Below are 19053 nucleotides of genomic sequence, written 5' to 3'. Positions count from 1 at the left end.
TCCTTCCAAGCGCAATACACATAGAACGATAGCCAGTGTATTTCTACCTCTTCAGTCAAGCCACACTGCAGTAAACAAAAAATATGACAACAAAAAAAATGAACATAAAACAGTGATATAGACATTTTTTTTTAAAGAGTGTTTCAGTTTGCATATTCCCCCCCATCATCTCACCACTGGCTGAAAGAGGAAGACAGAGATTGCCGGCGAAAAGAGAGTTACTTCATTCTGGCCATTCACAAATAAGTTAAGTCGTCTTTTTTTTCTCTCCCGCGCATGCATTAGAATTCCACTTCAAACAATATGTTAGAAAAACACAAGAACAAGGATGCAAAAAGAGCTTCTTCCTCAAAAATGTGTGGAGGAGGGAGAGAAAGAGAGGGGGATAGGAGACGGGGATGAGAGGGAGGAAAGACGGGGAAAGAGAATATATGACAGTGGGGTTTCTGGCTTTACTCTGCTCCTTTCTTGATATGTTTTGTATTTGGGTTTCAAGTAAAGTTATGCAAGTGTTGAGCTGTCAATCCTCTCAAGTGGGTGTGGAGGATCACACACACCCCCACCTGCACAACGTGTCTTCTGGTAGCACACACACACACATTCCTACTGACACACAGTGGTAGTACAGTCATTCACACAAGATGGCGGTTATTCACAGTATATTCACCACCAGTTTTGTGAAAACCCATCCCAAAACTCAGAGACTAGATGTGTATGCATGCTTTAAAATCAAGATGAAAACAATACAGAATAAAGTATTTAACAGGTTCCTTTTTTTTCTCTTTTCTTTTTTACAGGTGGTAAGCTTTCTTTGACAGTAAGTATAGGTAAATGGCATTGGACTCCCCCACAAAATCGAGGGTTTGGAACAAATTATTGCTCTGACATTAGACCCCCCCCGACATTTTAAATGGAACGGTCTATATTTCCATTTAACGTGTCTGTGTGGGGTGTGCAACCAGAAGGTTGATGGGGGGGGGTATGATCCATTCACCTCTGTCTTTACCTGTATCTAAGCCAGTTGTGCCCATCTCCTCTTCTTCCCATCCACCTTGCACCAGATCCATCTCCCTCTCTACCTCACAAACAATAATTTCCATCTTCAGAATGAAATGTCTAGTAGTGATGCGTCCTTCCATAATCTATGGTTACTTATCTCTATCATTTCAAATCATTCTTTCTGTAACAAACATCGTGCCATAATAAACTTTTTTGGAAAGGGAGAGAGTGAGAGAAGGAGTAGGCAGGTGTTGAGAAGGAATGAATGTGAAAGGAATGGGGTTGAGGATGAGAAGGACAAGGAGAAATCAGACAGACATAAGGTGATGAATGACAGAGATCCAGTGTATCAAATGAAAACTGCGGGTACAGGGACATATCCTGAGTAGCAAACTCCAGAGATCTTCAGGGGGGCCCCTATTCTAATTACTTTAACCCCCACACCCCCATTCATTTTAGTAAACAATGCACCATGCTAGATATAGTAGCTGCCTCCTTTTTCCATCCTTACCCTACCCCATTCTTGCCCTCCCACACAACATAGAAACAGACCCAACACACTGAACTCCTTTGGCACAATGAAACACTGAAGTTAATCGTATGCTACAGACAAACTCTTGCATAGTTAGTTGCTCAGTTCTCAGTAGTTAGCCACCAGCCTCTCTGGAACATCATCAAAATCATCATCATTGCCTAATAACAAATAAACAAACAAAAACAAAGGAACAGTTTTGGGAAGCGAACACAAGTTAACACTCATTTGAGACAAAAATCGAAAACGAGCAATATGCAAATGAATGTGACCCAAATTGTATTTGACACGGTCTGAAGTGACGTCTCACCCCCCCAAACATTAACGCTCCTCTCCTCCTCCCCCATTGTAACATTAAATAACACCCTTGAAATGAACCCTGCTCTGCTGGAACACTCGGCTTGACCAGTGTCACCTAGAGACTAACCACGGCTCAGATGACGGCACTCTTCATTGGGGATAAACGACATATTATCTCAACTCTGATGTGGGCCTAGCTAAGGGTTTGCCGTGACTGGCGATATTACCTATACATACAGGCCTAGAAACAGAACACAACAACAACAAAATCACTTGAAAAGAAACATGGAAAAAAGGGGGAAATAAAACAAAAACAATCTGTTGTTAAGAGTGTGGTGAGGTGCCTGGTGCGATGCATACAGCCATACTGCGAAACAGGCAGGGGTAGTGGAAGGTCAACGAGAGCTTTTGTTCATCAACAGAAACGACAACAAAGCTCATTATGACAGAATAGAATAGATAAGACAGTTTTGGCGTTCCCTTCACGCATCTTTGAACAGCAGTTTTCCTGGCCAATATGCTATCCCCACCTGGGAAATGGAGCAAAGATGGCTGCTTCACCAACGCCGGGGGCACCAGCAGCAGTTGGGGGTTAAATGCCACAACGACATGTTATACACATCCCCATAATCAGGGAAATAGGCCTACAGTACATTATGTCATAGCAGCACAAAGCTACGCATTGTATAGCTACAATATCAGGGCTGAGCTAATATGGCGCTATCTATGGCCAGTCAGCGCAGTGCTACAGGTGCTAGCTACAGTACAGGGTCAGAGCTACAGTATTATTGGGCTACACAATCCAATCCATGTGATTTGTTGTGTGTTAGGTCCTCGCTAATCTCGTTCACCAGATCAGATACTTTCTCCCAATGCGCAGTGGGTTTTTAGCCTTGGGACGGGGTGAGGTTTAATCTCTCTAGGTATCGCTAAACTGCTTTAGTTAGCCGAGACCTTATAGAGTCTACAACCGAGTCCCGGTGGTGAAGCTGCCATCTCCCACCTTGAGCACGAGACTGAAATAACAAAAAAACCGAGTCCATCATGGTCGTATTCATTGGTGCACACCGTAGCAAACAGGTTTGCAGCGGAAAACTTGTTAGACAAGTTTAGGTATAGTCCGTTCCCGGCCCGTTTGGATCCTAGTAAATATGACCCATTGGATCTGAGCACAGTCCAACTAAACAGAGTTATGCAGACAAGACAGTGGAGAGGGGACCTGGATGGACAGTGGGGTGGAAGACAGTGAATTGGCAGCAGGGAGCGCAATCAGGGCGGTAGGACCAGAGAGTGAGAGCAGTAGAAGAAGAAGTAGCAGAGAGGGAGAAGAGTTGTCATCAAAGTAGTAGTAGAGTAGTTGTAGTATCAGGGGAAGTTCCTCGCACAGTTCATCTCTGGTAGATTTTGTGGTGTGTGTTTATCTTATTTGTCTAAGAAAACAATGTTCAATGTGTATCTTGCAATCCTATATATTTTTTTCGTTATTCCTTTTTTTTTTATCCCAAAACAAAATATAGATTTTTTTTTAATATAATCCTGCTCTTTTTTAAAATGAGTTGCATATAACATAAATATTTTTAGTTTCGTCTCGATTTTGTACATTTTTTCAATTCCTAGCCCTCTTTTTTAGGGAGGGGGGTGGGGTGGGGTTAGGGCTTGCAGAAGTATACTCATGCAGAATAGTCATGCTGGTAAACAAAGTAATAAAAATGCATTTTCACTTTTTCCCGGAATTGTTTATCAAAGTTCACCCTCTTCCCGCTCTTTTCTCACACTTCCTTGTGATCCCCCCAGAGGTGCAGTGCTCTTTGACCTTCATCCTTTCTACAGAAAGGAGAGAGACCTTTACAGTAGCCACTCTCTCAACGTGCAGTTGGCCGTTTGTTATCTTGACACTTGCAAATAGTTACCAATTGGATCTTTTTGAAAAAGGTTGATGTGACTATGATTGTTTGGTTTAAAAAATAAAGTCTCTCTGGTCTCTCTCTCCATCCTTTTTGTTCTCTACGTTTCGTTCCTCAGGTTTTTTTTCTCGATCATGCCATGCAGTTTGCTACGGAGGAGGAGCAGCAACGCTGAGATGCAGAGGGTTGGAGATAAAGAGAGGGAGCGATTGAGAGCGAGAAAGAGAGGGCAACGTATGTCCTCGTTTTCCCAGCAGTCGATGGCGTTCTTGGCATGCGCATTGCGGTCATGCTTCCAGTGTCTCTCTCCTTTGGCGTCCTCCTCAACTCTCCAGCGCACACACTCTCACACGCGCACACACACTCTGGTTTTCTTTAGGCCCAAATCCTTCAAAGTGGTCGATGAGTAGGTCTGTTAGGGTCAGCCCACACCCTCTCTCATGCAACACGAGTCAGCATCAGTCAGTCAGGGAGTGTATCGTATGTCAGACCTATGTGCAGGTTTCTATGAAATGACCAATGGCCTGGTATACTATATAACTGGTAGCTCTACTATTGTGGCCCATCATTCAGTATCTTCTGAAGTGTGTCTCTTGTGAGAGGGTAAGAGAAGGGCTGTCAATCACTGAAAACAGTCCAACAGCTGTGACTGACTTTACATAAGCAGGTAGCGTCACCATAGTGGGCCGACTCAGGAGTCACTGGACGCAATGGTCATTCGGCCTCCTAGCTTTGCATAGTGTTTGGCTGCAAAGCAGTAAAATGACTGTTATTTCAATGTGTTTTGCCATTGGCTAGCACCTGGCTCGCCTTTTCTGTAGTCACATCCACACTGACTGTGTTGAGTAATCTCAGACCACTACAGCAGTTTGTTTATGTTGCCTACCGTACTGTATGTCCAATCTTTGAAGTACCAAATAGAAAGTTTTAAAAACAATTGAATATACTGTATCTGAGAGCCGGTAACATGTCATTTGTCTAAGGGAACATTTAACAGTGGTTGCATTGTCTATGATACAGTAGGATGACAACCAAGTTGTGGAACACTGTCCTACTGTCCCATAACTCTTTGGCTCTTTCCTAGGCATTCTGTTCTATTGTTTGTTTCTTTTATAATTTGTCTGGGATTTCAATGTCAATAAACTTAGTATAATAAGACACGGTAAAGTATGCTGACATAAGGTATGTGTTTCAGTCTGTAAGTCTGTTATGTTGGTCTGGAGTTTGTTTTCTACAGCATGGTGCTGATTGAGGAGTCCACAGGAACGAAGGATGCTTCTGGTGCGGAGGGATGAACAAATCTCTTTGACTCTCGTTGTCCTCTATCATCCGCCCATTATCACCATCACCTTCAGTTCTCTTTCTTTCTTTCTCTCGCTCTCTCTCCTTTTTTCTCTCCCTCTCTCTCTCTCTCTCTCTCTCTCCGGTTACGTATTCCTCCAGCCCACAGTGAATCCAGTAGGGAGCTCTGGGTGAATTGTGTCCTATGGTTGTTCCTCTTCTTGGACAGGAAGGGGAATTTTAGAAACTCAACACTGGAAAAAAAAGAGGAGAGAAACAAGGATAAGAATCAGTGGAAGTTCCAGCAAACCTAAAATATCAACCAGCTACGACTGGATGTTTAAAAACCTACATGATCCAGGGTAGTTTAGTTGATACGATTAACCTAACATGAGCTTGAATGGGAGTTTGAATTCATTTAACATTCTCAATAGTTATAGTCCAGGTGTTTGATTGTATGACTGGATGGGTTTACTTATGATGAGTACAACTGTTCAAAGCAAATGATTCACCTGGTCGACAGTGGATAAAGCAAACGAAAGACCAATACAATTGGTGTGGGTGGTTTCAGTCCTTGTGGGCTGTTTAGTCTGCTGGTGTTCGCCTACCTCTTAATTCTTTGGTTAGTCATAGTCCAATAGGGTGCTTTTCCAGCCAAAAGGACTGAGTCAGTGATTTTGGAGGTCATTCCCACACAGGACTACAGCCCACCAGGAATGTTAGTTTAGCTTAACACAGACCAATGACTTGAGAGCAATTCAGAAAGTATTCATACCCCTTGACTTTTCCACATTTTGTTGGCCTACAATACAATACCCCATAATGTCAAAGTGGAATTACGTTTACATTTTTTTTAAACAAAATAATTCAAAATGAAATACTAAAATGTCTTCAAACCCTTTGTTATGGCAAGCCTAAATAAGTTCAGGAGTAAACATTTGCTTAACAAGTCATATAATAAGTTGCTTGGGCTCACTCTGTGTGCAATAATAGTGTTTAACAAGATTTTTGAATGACTACCTCATCGCGGTAATTATCTGTAAGATTCCACAGTCGAGTAGTACATTTCAACCACTATGACCAGGGAGGTTTTCCAAATGGGTAGATGGGTGAAAAAAAAAGACATTGAATATCCCTTTGAGCGTGGTGAAGTTATTGATTACACTTTGGATGGTGTATCAATACACAACGTCAGTACAAAGATACAGGGATCCTTCCTAACTCAGTTTCCGGAGAGGAAGGAAACTGCTCAGGGATTTCACCATGAGGCCAATGGTGACTTTAAAACAGTTACAGAGTTTAATGTGATAGGAGAAAAGTGAGGATGGATCAACAACATTGTAGTTACTCCACAATACTAACCTAAATGACAGAGTGAAAAGAAGGAAGCCTGTACAGAATAAAAAATATTCCAAAATATACATCCTGTTTGCAATAAGGCTCTAAAGTAAAACTGCACAAATTTTAGCAAAGAAATTAATGCTATGTTTTTGGCAAATCCAACACATCACTGAGTATCACTCTTTATATTTTCAAGCATGGTGGTGGCTGCAATCTGGTTTTGGTTATGCTTGTCATCGGCAAAGACTAGGGAGTTTTTTTTTTTTTTTTTTTGGGGGGGGGGAATAAATGGAATAGAACTAAGCATAGGCAAAATCCTAGAGGAAAACCTGGTTCAGTCTGCTTTCCAACAGACACTGGGAGACAAATTCACCTTTTAGCAGAACAATAATCTAAAACACAAGGCCAAATATACACTGGAGTTACTTGCCAAGGTAACATTCAATGTTCCTGACTGGCCTGCAGTTTTGGATTAAATTAGGTTGAAAATCTTGAAAATGGCTGTCTAGCAATGATCAACAACCCAACTTGACAGAGCTTGAACAATTTTAAAAAGAATAATCTGCAAATATTGTATAATCCAGTTGTACAAAACTCTTAGAGACTTACCCAGAAAGATTCACAGCTATAATCGCTGCCAAAAAGGATTCTAACATGTATTGACTCATGGGGTATGAATACTTACGTCAATTCAATTCTTCTTGTATTTTATTTTAAATACATTTGCAACAAAAAAAAATCTAAAAACAGGGTTCACTTTGTCATTATGTGGTATTGTGTGTAGATGGATGAGAAGCAACAAAAATATTGAATCCATTTTGAATTCAGGCTGTATCCCAACAAAATGTGGAATAAATCAAGGGGTATGAATACTTTCTGAAAGTACTGTATGTATCCTACAGCCTACAGATAGGCAACATGGAGGAACATTTTTTGACATGAATCAGAGCGAAGCACAGAAACACACGCAACACAAAACACTGTTACACACACACACACACACACAGCGAAAACACAGCACACGAAGCACAGAGCGAAACAGCACACAGAACACAAAACACATTCTTACACTGAGAAGTGATCAGCTTACTTCCTCCTCTCATTTAGTTTTTTTTCTTTCTTCCCCAAACTGTCCTCCATTTCATGGTTCTTCCTTTGATGACAATCCTTTTTTTTTTTTTAAATATACAGTTCCTACTCCCCCCCCCCCCAAAAAAAACATTATACGTAACATCTGACAGTCTTTCTGTCCTTTTTTTCTGTCCACTCCTATCCTCGGGAGACGTTTGTAATCCACTCTTAGGGGAGATGAAACTTTAACATTTATGGGACTTTTCATTTCCCCAAAGTCTGTTGTTTCAGTTTTGGGTTTTGTAATGGAAGCAGTAGAGATAGCACATCTCAAAATACCAATACAAAAATAATAATAGGAGAAAGTGGATAGGTCGAGATGGGGTGAAACGTGTGTGTCGGAGAGAGAGAGGAGAGTGGAGGGACGAAACAACCTCAGAATCACATAACAGGGTACATAGGTGAGCTGGGATGAGAACACAGGACACGTACAATATTTACAGGTCCATACATACAGTAGAGAGGAAGCAAAACATTTCAAACCTTCTCTCTGTTCGGCTCTGATAGACATTACGTCTGGAAGCACTGATTTAAAGCAACACAGAGAGAGATATACCTGAGTTGTGAACGGTGGGAGACTGATGAAGATTGGGGGAAGGGGAAACGCGGAAAAGGGGGAAGACAGAGGTGTCGTCAAAAAAAAACATTGCACTGATGATATTGTTCAATTCATTTCTACGTCAGTTGTTGGCTAGACTACAAAACATCCTCCATCTCAGCATCTTAAAAGTCCTTCTCCTACCTTAGGATTGGTTAAAAAAAAGTGTCTGAAGCAATGATTGAACAAAAACATGCTATGATACACAGACCTGAACGTCACTCTACCAACTGAACCCACTAACTAAACCATCAACTTGCCCATCAATAATGAGCAAAATAACCACCTATCACAACAACCTCTACTGATCCATTCTAGAATGTCACATGCTCACCTCCTACTGCTTGTCAAAGAGCAGCACCCTCCTGTCCCAGTGACAATGGGGGGGGGGGAGGGGGGGAGATTCACTACCCGTTGATGTTAACAGATGTAAATTCAATGTCTATTCCACGTTGTGCCCAGTGGGTATTGAATATTCCTATTCCCTATAATAGGGCTCTGGTCAAAAGTAGTGCACGATATAGGGACTAGGGTGCCATTTCAGATGCAACCTAAGTTTAAAGAATGTGCAGGATGCACAAGGAAGTAGCATAAGCATTTTTGCTCAACAATGAGTCATCCATGTCTGTAGCCTACGGTTGGTTACGTGTGAATTCTACCACCAGAGGGCAAGTATAGTCTATTTGTAGATTGTTCGTGACAGTCAAGGTTAGTTTTTCTATCTGCTATAACTCAATAACTGTCCTAATAAGTAACCATAAGGTGTAGCAAAACGAAGTGATGCACATTATATCCCAGGTTACGGGTTATTAGTTTATCAACAACAAAAAATGTCACTAATAATGCAAAAGTTGTGTGAGCTTTCCCTCCACATAGTGGAGGTTATTATATCGTTTCAAACGTTAAACCCCTAAAATGTTGGGTATGTACTGTATCTCAGGATATTTCAAGCAAGAGAGGGACAAGACAGAACAGGATGGATTGATGGAACAAGAGAGAGGGAGAACAGAGAGGAGAAGAAGTGTGTAGAAAAGTCGGTAAGGTTTGGGTGGGCTTTGGCCGATGTGGTTTTCACCGAGGGAAATGGAGTTTTGAGGACGTGTTCTGATTAACGTGGAAAAAGGAAGTTGTCGATTTCTTTCTCTAGTATTAATTCACAGTTACTGCTTCTTTTTGCATATACCTGAGAAGCACTGAGCTCTCAGAATAGTTCTCTGTAAAAAGATAACAAAAATTATAAATCATAAAGTAATTATTGTTACCAGTTAGTCTAGTAAGGTCTATAAGAAATAACAGAGCGGCTACACAAGACCACTGGTTACCCTTCCCCATCCTTAAAAAATAAAACTTTCCCAAACCCCCTCCCCATTAGGGTACCAATGGTCTCTTCCACCCTAGAACATCTTAGCATGCATATATAAGCCCAACTCTTCTCAGGCAAAACTGTGAGGGCCGAGTGCTTTTTTCCCTAATAGCATGCTGTTAGTCTATATGTTATGTGTATAGAAATATACACATTCATATGCACTTAATATATACAGTAAATATATACACATTCATTAAGCTTATGATCAAATCTGATGTCTTCTCAAATCACATTTCCTTGATGATGGATATAGACATATCAATTCCTTATTGCTTGCAATGGAAACCCCATGAAGACTGAAATAAGTCAAAACTTTACAACTGTACAGAACATTTGGACCAATAACAGGTATAAGAAGAATTTCTATAATACAAGAACAAAATCCCAAAGCACTAGATCAAGGGAGAAGACGGGGGAGGAAGGGAGGGATGTAGGGATGAAGAGAGACAATTAGAAAAAATAGATTTGGTAGTTTGAAGACTGGTGTCTGGGTGTCAACAAAACCATATATAGGGAATATATCTGTGTGTACTACCATATATAACTATATTATCATATATATTACTCTGGGTGTAGAGTACTAGTGCAAGTTGGGGTGAATTCCATTTATATTATATCAACTCTGGAGGTGAATAAAAATCCAAACCATTAATTGAAACGAATCCGACATTTAATATAACAGCCGATTTTCAATGAATGAATTGAGATTCAATGCATCCCCTGAATTGACTGCAATCAAAATGGAGTCCACCCCAACCATAGTCATAGGTCAAGCTTTCACCCTCCCTGTCACTCCCACCTCAAACTACACAGATGAAGGCTTTTCGGATTCTCACCTACTCCTATTGAATTAGCATGGTCCCAGATCTGTTTGTGCTGTCTATCCAACTCCTATGTCATTGGCAAGCTAAACATGACATGTTTGATGTGACAATGAGTGACAAGGACTTGGTAATAGAGCACGAATCAGCTGGCACTCGGGCTACTATTGGATATGTGCAGATATGAAATGCAGATATGGAGTTATGTCACGTGACTCACAACAACCGTTCATATTTTAAACTAATAAAACGTCAAACCTTCTCACAGCATCACTTGAGCCTGTAGAGGACACAGTTCTCAACCGAACGAGTCCGGAGCTTTGAATTATCTAAGGGTTTTGTCTAATTGTATTTTTTTTGCTTCGATCACTGAGCGAGGTTGCCCTAATAGCTTTTTTAGCTTAACACTATCTAGAGTGTATACAGTCCACACCTTTATAAGGCTAATGTTAATGTGAGTCATAGAGAATGCCATTTCTACGAAACGTGAAAAGATTTCACCTTCAGTCCTTACACAACCCTCTGTCTCTAGTGAGAGAGGAGCAGGTGGCAGAGTGAGAAATGAGGACGGGGAGAGATGGGAAGGTTAAACCCCCCCAAAAAATCACGTCAAATCAAACAGACACATTTCAAGCAACTGAACTGGATACGAACAGTTAGAGACATAAGCATTACCTTAATAGGCGGCAACATTCTATGCCAATAAATATCAATAATAAAATCGACAGTAACATCGGAAAATACAAAAATAAACATTTCTGTAAATCAACCACTAAAATGAAAATATATAATCCATAAGAGTGACAATAATTAAAATATCGACATTGGGTATATCAAGATATATATATATTTTTTAAAACATTGTCACTATAACCTCGTCATCTTCTAGATTTCAACAAAATTTCAAAAGAAATTGGGATTTTAGGAAGTTTTGGTGGAATTACGAAAACAGTGAGAAAGAAAGGAATGATGTATAATTCTGATGAATTGGCACTCTTGCATCTTGGACCAAAGGTAGATAGATGCATGTCTGTGTGCTCAAAGCCACACAACTCCCATGTACGCCACAGATATACAGCATATCTCCATAGGATTAATTATACATAGATACAAATATATTTCTATACATTGCATATTTCTATATATGTATGTTGCCTTTTTTGTTAATTTGATCATTGTTTCGTTCTGTTCTTCTACCAAGCGCTGTCAGTCCATCCTCCATTCACGGTGCCCTCTTTTATTGTGAGGAGCGATGGTTCAGCAGCCAGGACCAGGAGGTGTGTGGGGGGGGGGGGGGGGGGTGGTCAAAAAGGACAAAAGAGAAAAAAAGAAAACTGAAAAAAAAATCACTACACTCAAATCATAGGAGTCATTGTGAGTGTGGCGATGTGGTGAAATGCTCGATACAGGAAGACAACAAAGGATTGAGGAAGTGAAAGACCGAAATTGATCTCTTGTCTAACGGGTGACCCGAAGCCACTTCTGATTATAGCCACACCCTCCTGACACTGACATGTGCAGACTGAAAGGTATAGTTTGATATGTGTACAGATTTGATTTCTGAGGAGCCATATTTAGAAAAAGAGAAAGAAGCTTCATTTCATGCACCTGCATACAAGAAGGCAGGGAGGGCGGGTAGGGCCGGTATATGGTCAATGATGAGAAATACCGATCCCTGCTTCGATGGCCCCTTTCACTGCTCCCGACCAATGGGAATGAGAGTTCCACCCCCACCCCATCTTCTCTACCACACCTAACCCCGCCCCCCAGAGAAAGAAGAGAGAATCCATCCCTTCTGCCCTTTAATCCTCAAAACCATTATAAAAATAGTTTGTTATGTCCTCCCTCTCTGTGGGTTAGGATGCTATTCCGAATCTCTTCTTTAAAACATTGATGGCCGTTGTTCAGGCTTTCATCAGAGTCTGTGTATTGCACAAAAGCCCCAGAACGCTTTGCGTTCTCTCCAGCTCTCTACATGGCACTGATAACATCAATAATGATAATGATAATAACCGTAGTAGTGAATGAATGCTAGTATAGTACAACTCTCTAGCACCCCCCAGCTTTTAAAATGATACATTGCTGTTTGATCGGTCGTGAGTCTCTCTCTATAAGTGTGTGCCTGTGTGTGTGATACAGTCTACTTTCAGCACACGGAAACACATTTAACGGTCCATTGAGTCATCTCCCCTGGGAGATCTAGCACTAACCAGTACATGGCTTGTTTTATGGGTGCTACTAAAAAATAATTTTCTTACTTTGGGCTTGCCTCTTTTTCTTTTCAAAGATTTTCTGTTAAATATAAGAATTTCTTTGTGTGATTTTTTTTTCTTAAAAAAAACAACAAATGCATGCATTTGAATATATATTCAATATTTTGTTGGTGTTAGTTACTGTAAGTGTGTTCCTCATCCCAAATACAAGCGATGCGTGTGTGCGAGTGAGTGGATGGGTTTGCTGTTGAGGCTTGATGCCGTGTGGGGGTGTAGAGTATCAGAACAAGTCTCATTTGACTAAGGAGCTCTTTAGGATTAGTGGCAATACGGATTGCAAGAACAGCACACATTTACTATAATACAGGGAGGCCTGCTATTGTAGCTCACTACATTATTTATCAGTCCAAATCACTAACCTACACTCAATCCCTGTTAATAAGGCAAGTGTGTGAGAGTATACATGTGTTTGTGTGTATGAGAGAGAGAGAGCGAGGGAGAGTGTATGTGTGTGTGTGTGTGGTGATGTGTGTTCTCATTGCTCCAACAGGCGTAAGATTGCTGTAGACTAACGCTGAATACCTCTTAACATTTTTGCTTCGGCTTAACATATTGCACATCGCATGTGGTGGGAAAGTGCATGTAGTCATAGTGGATATTTTCTCTATTCATTCTAAGTCTCTTATACACTGCATGTCCCCCTCTACCTGGCTTTCAATATAGAGCATTATTAAATGTGGCTAAATGGCACCCCCTACAGCTCATTATCATTATCACTATTGGACTAATATAAATGGGAGCACTGGGATTACAGTGGTGTTGGTATGTCTCTCTTTCCTGATGCTCCTTCTGTAGTTGACTTGTTGGCTTGCTTCTCCACATCATGATGCTACAAAATGGAGGGGATGGGGGAGTGACAGCGGCGGAGGTTGGTTCCCGGGGGCTCGAAAGGGTTGGTGATGGGGGTGAGGCGCATGGGGGCTCCTGACATGCCCGAAATGTTATTGAGGCTGCGAGACTTCTCGTAGCCTGTCGCTGTGGTGACCGTGTTGTCATAGTTAGAGGGTTACATTAGGTTAGAGGTCAAAGGGTTAGCGGAGAGGTGACAGAAGTTAACAGTGGTGTTTTTGGGAAAAGTAGTTTTAGGGTTAAAAAAAGTTTAAATGCAGGACATTTGGTACAAAATAAAGTTAAATTGCATAAATGTTTGTGGTTAAATAAAATGTTTTAATGATTAGAATGTTATTTTTTCATGTTTAAGGAGGATATGGATATCATTTGGATGACAGAGATAAAATATATAATGGATTAGAAATAGCAAGGAATAGCGATTGTTATGAATAAATAGGTTTCCAAAAACAAAAACAATAAAATTTAAAAAAAATCATACCAAATCAAGTCAAATCAACAGTCAAACCAAAAATCCAAATCAAGTGTTAAGGCCACAGACAAGGGACAGAGAGAAAGACAGACAGACGGGAGAGACAGGACAAAACAGGAAAATGAGTTGAAAATATGGCATCAAAATTTTGCCACATCAATACAAAATGGTGCTCTCTGTCAGTAGTGTCAGCATACACAGTACAGCACAGTAGATTACAGCACTGTAGAGTACAGTAGAATATAGTAGGGGGGAGAGTACTGATGGATAAAACAGCTGGTGTGAAGCTCCAGTGACTTTTAGCTCCCTCTGGCATACACAAAGAGAGGGAAGTACACTCATGTGTCTCTCAGAAAAAAGGGAGATATTGAGAAAGAGAGAGGGCAGACTCAGCATCCAGATGTTTTAGCCTCCAACACTGAATTCTAATCCTCCAGACAGACAGACGGACTTCAGAGGGACAGACAGACGGACAGGGCAACAGTACATACAGTCAAAGCTCTATTCAGCACCTCCCCAGAATAACAACAACGTGACCAACTTGGACCTGGTGAAGTCGTCAGGATTTGGGAACAGAAACATCAGCAGGACATTTATTGTGTGTGTGTGTGTGTGTGTGTGTGTGTGTGCGTGTGTGGTGGAAGACCTTACGAAAACACTGACAGCTTCACCGGGCCCAACCGAACCTGGCTGCCTCCCCTTATTCACCATTTACACCTTCCTCTCGGAGCCCCAGTAGTAATGATCTCGGGTCAGTTTGACCTTCTAGATCATAACGAATAAAATGAATAGGATAATATTTGAATGTGCAGAGGTGACCTGATCCTTGATCAGCCATCCGACTCTGAGATGGTTTGTGAATGCAGGCCCATACTCCCTCTCATGGTCCAAGCCTACCTTCTTCCCCAGGGATGTAGTAGAACGTAAACATAAAACACCATTTTTGCACCTTTTCATGTTGTGGAGAGCCTCTATGCACATATTATTATGCCAGATTAGTGTTCAAATTTGCATTACTACCAACTAGTGATTGCGATGGCGTTCAGAATGCCGTTTTTGCCACTACTTCCTCAGCATTTCCTACAACTTGTGTCGGTCTGTTTGACATTTTTAGAGAACAGATGTCAATACCCTGGAGAATGTCCAGGTAGAGCAAAATAGATCAAGGTTTGACACAAGCTCAAGATGTTGTTACATCTGCCATAATCTCACAACACCCCTTCAAGGGTGAGCCAAAAATCCAATACCACATTTTAAGAGTGAGCCTAAATTTAACACCATCCCTTTAAGAGTGAGCGAAAAGTCACATTACTATGCTCGGACATTACTTGCATCAACCAATGGTTGCATGCCACGTCATTGACTGTGCCGTCAGCAACGTCTGAGCAGGGGAACATGACCGTTATCTAACACCACCCCTTTAAAAGCAAGCGAAAATCTAACACCACCCCTTTAAGAGTGAGTCGCTCTTTTCCAAGATACAATTCAGAGGAAAAAGTGGATATAAACCTCAACACATCTGACCAAGCAGTATAAATGTCAGGTTAGGTGGCATAACAGGATCGGTTTGACCATCCTCTGTTCTCTAAACTCAAAGCAGCCACATCTCCTCCTAATGTGTTCTTTCTTTGTGTTGTTTTTGTTGTCATGAAGGACTTTTTCCCTTTTCATCGTTACTGATAATAGAGAATGTGGCCCTGGGTTAGGAATGAATGAGGGCGGAAAGGCAGTCACATCACATGTCATCAAACATAAACCTGGGATCCGATTCAATCAATCACAGATAAAAGGTAAACCGCGCTGTGGTTTACGCCGTCTCACAGACATTGTCATTGGATATTTTGATTTTGTAAAACCACATCTACCCTTAAAATACAGCATCAATAGTCTGAATGAAATCTGCAACCGTGCTGAAAAAAAAACGGCATACATTTCAAACTGGTTCATGCTGGTCTATACTGGTCAGTGCTGGTCGGATGCTGGTCAAGTTGGTCTGACCAGCATGGTCTGGGTTCTGCTGGCCGACCAGTAGGATCTGCACGGTCTAGCTGGTTATCCTGGCAGACCAGCCTTCGTTGTGTTTCCATTGTGTTTTCGCTGATGACCAGCCTTCATTGTGTTTTCGCTGATGACCAGCCTTCATTGTGTTTTCGCTGATGACCAGCCTTCATTGTGTTTTCGCTGATGACCAGCCTTCATTGTGTTTTCGCTGATGACCAGCCTTCATTGTGTTTTCGCTGATGACCAGCCTTCATTGTGTTTTCGCTGATGACCAGCCTTCATTGTGTTTTCGCTGATGACCAGCCTTCATTGTGTTTTCGCTGATGACCAGCCTTCATTGTGTTTTCGCTGATGACCAGCCTTCATTGTGTTTTCGCTGATGACCAGCCTTCATTGTGTTTTTGTTGGTAACCAGCATCAGCTAAATCAAAACCAGCATCAAGGGACATTATGCTGACTTACAAAGTGAAGTATAATTCCTATTGGAATCTAACCAGAGAGGATTCCCACAGTCTGCATTCAGAATGACCGCGGCAGAATGACCGCGATGCAGTTGTCAAGTCAACACATCCGTCAGAGACATGCCAAACGGGAGATGTATATATATATTTTTAAAAATTATATCATTAATGCAATTTCAATGTTGTTTGAGTTGCTTAGTGAACCACTAAATTTGTTTGAGAGGATTTTACTGCAACACTGCTCACTGCAGCCAAGTTGCTTGACATAGGAGTTTCAAAGAGCTGTCAGTCACAGCGAGCTCATGAATATAAGCTCCCCGCCCACTCATCCTGTCTTTTCAAACTTCCTGGTACAGTAGTTAGCCATGAGAGAAAATGTACTTTTCAGAATGACTGTTGGGTGCCATGTAGAACCCTTTTATTTGTCTCTGTAGGGGAAACCTTTTGAGTTCCAATTAGAACCCTCTCATGAAGAACCCTGACGCTAAATTGTAGCTGGTCTCATCAGATAACATGGCACACGTTAGCCCTATGCTAACCTCAACAAATGGTACTGATTATGTCCTGGCACAACTTCTTCATCAGCCTATGAACGATCTTAGACTTTATATCAACCAACCAATGTAATTTCTTTAAAATAGGTCAACCCTGGCCACTAGAGGGATATTTTAAACCTGCAAATTCAAGGTTTACTACTGTAACAAAATATCGTGTGCCAATATTGCACTGATGCATCTTTGATTAGGCTACTAGCTAAAACAAACACCCCACGTTGTTGTTTACGAGTTTCACACACATCCATGTGCTTTCACGGGGAAAATATAAATGAGGTCCTTACAACAACATAAACCTGTTCACTGCCGGTCCTTGATGCTCGATTCAAAACGCATGCGATGAAGTGGATGATTCTATTAATGCGTAGCCTATAAAATGTTGTAGCCCTACATTTACGTGTACACGACCATGTAATATAGCCGATGCAATACGATTTGTATGTGTGTGTGTGCAAGACTGAAGAAAGAGGTAGCTCCATATTAAATTCATTCATAATCTTCATTTTCAAGCTGTTGGCTGTAGGCGTCCCTTTTCAACACAATAACACTTGGGCACGAGCTCACCAGAACTGAGTACCGGCACCTCAAGTATTGTACAGTTCCTGCACTTAAATATAAACAGTACCGGCACCTATTTTTGTCCAATTCAAGAACTGCACACTAACACAATACATGTAAATCAACATTTCAAATGGGGGGGAAACTCATGTGAGATTCAAACCCTTGCCACAATCTGCAACAATTACGTGGACTAGGCACTTGACACAGAGAGCAATTTGACCAGTCAGTCAAATACATGTGATAATTGCTTTGATGAACATGAACATGCTGTTAGACTTAGTTATGTCAAGGACACTTCCAACTGCTTCGACAATTTTAATTGTCTGACGCACCTGTGCCAGGATATAATCAGTACCACCTGTTGAAGTTCGCATAGGGTTAATTTGTACCATGTTATCTCATGGGACCAGCTACAACTTAGCATTTGGTCACATGCAATTAAATCAACGCTTTTCATTGGCTGATACGCATTTTGTGCGTGTTAACTTTCAATTATTGCTTTTTTTATAGTTGATTTAAGGTGTTATTGTTTTTTAAATGACTTGTTGTTTACCTTACTTTCACTGCACATTGAAATGTATGTGGGGGCAGTGTGCTGGCGGGGAAAATTAGCATATTTGGGGAGCATGGTCTAAAATATGTTGTATTTCTGCCAATTGTTAGTGGAAGTATTGTACCAGTTTAAGAGGTTTTATCGTTACGTTGATGAAGGTTGAGGAGGTAGAACTATCGCACAGTGCAGTGTGCTGCTCAATGAGTGCAGACATTGAAAACCGGTGCAATCATCTAGGTGTAATGTGTGGTGTCTAGGAGTTGGAATGGTGGCGAGTAGTGCAGACGAAATGGAGAAAAAGTTGATGAAGCAACAGCTGTGCTGGAAGGCGAAGAAATATGGGTGTCAGTCCCGATGGTATGGAGCGGGAGGATGAGGGTCAAGGACCTGAAATGGTCTGTAGTGGAAAGACGTAGGAAGAAGAGAGATCATGATACTGGAAGCAGTGGAGCGTTTAGTTAAGAAAGCATAAAGAGCTCCAAGGTAGGAAGCAAAAGTAATAATGTGTCGGAGTGGAAAGACCACAGGGCCTCATTCACACCCTACCTGACTAACTAATGCCGTAGAGAAAAATGTAGGTCAAATTAGCTTGGTTCGTTGGAAATGGTAGACTGTTAATATTGTGTGGTAGACAGGCTCAGCAAGACAAGATTCTGAAAATGGAAAAGCTTTAATGGGAAGAAGATTAAAAGCCATGTCCCTGGTGATTATGCTATATTGAGGGGAGTCATCACTGTGGTCCTGATATCTATGTCCACAGATAATATTAAAGAACATGTGAAGGGGGAGGAAGAGTGATTGAGGCCAAAAGGTTGATCAGTAGGAAAGAGGGTAAAAGAAGTGAAGCCTAGCAGTGCTGCTCAGGTTTGAGAAGGTTATGCCTGGGAAAGTACAGAGAGGATTCCTTAGTTTCAATGTCAGAGATGTTGTCCCGTCCCCATTGCAGTGTTTTAAATGTCAAAGAATGGGATATGTAGCTGTTCAATGTAAAGGAAGGAAAAGATGTGTCAAGTGTGGAGGGGAACATGATTACGATGAATGTGGGAGCAATGTGAA

At 41.3% G+C, this 19053-nt stretch overlaps 1 protein-coding gene across 2 annotated transcripts in view; it reads right to left on the bottom strand.

Annotated features, from left to right (window-relative positions):
• Positions 1–5110: 5110 nt before the first annotated feature.
• Positions 5111–19053, bottom strand: part of LOC139420929 (potassium voltage-gated channel, Shaw-related subfamily, member 3a) — a 101927-nt gene continuing 87984 nt past the window's right edge. The window contains exon 4 of one of the 2 annotated variants that reach the window (XM_071171352.1): positions 5111–5270. In XM_071171352.1, coding sequence (XP_071027453.1) covers positions 5257–5270 — 14 coding nt within the window. In that variant the 3' untranslated portion in view covers positions 5111–5256. Of the gene's footprint in view, positions 5271–13251; positions 13522–19053 lie in introns of those variants that run through there. The other variant, XM_071171351.1, reaches the window with a different exon arrangement.

This window comes from Oncorhynchus clarkii, chromosome 12 (assembly GCF_045791955.1).
Source record: "Oncorhynchus clarkii lewisi isolate Uvic-CL-2024 chromosome 12, UVic_Ocla_1.0, whole genome shotgun sequence".
Taxonomy (NCBI): domain Eukaryota; kingdom Metazoa; phylum Chordata; class Actinopteri; order Salmoniformes; family Salmonidae; genus Oncorhynchus; species Oncorhynchus clarkii.
Note: the sequence above shows the minus strand (reverse complement) of the source record. Positions and strands in the feature narration are given on the sequence as shown.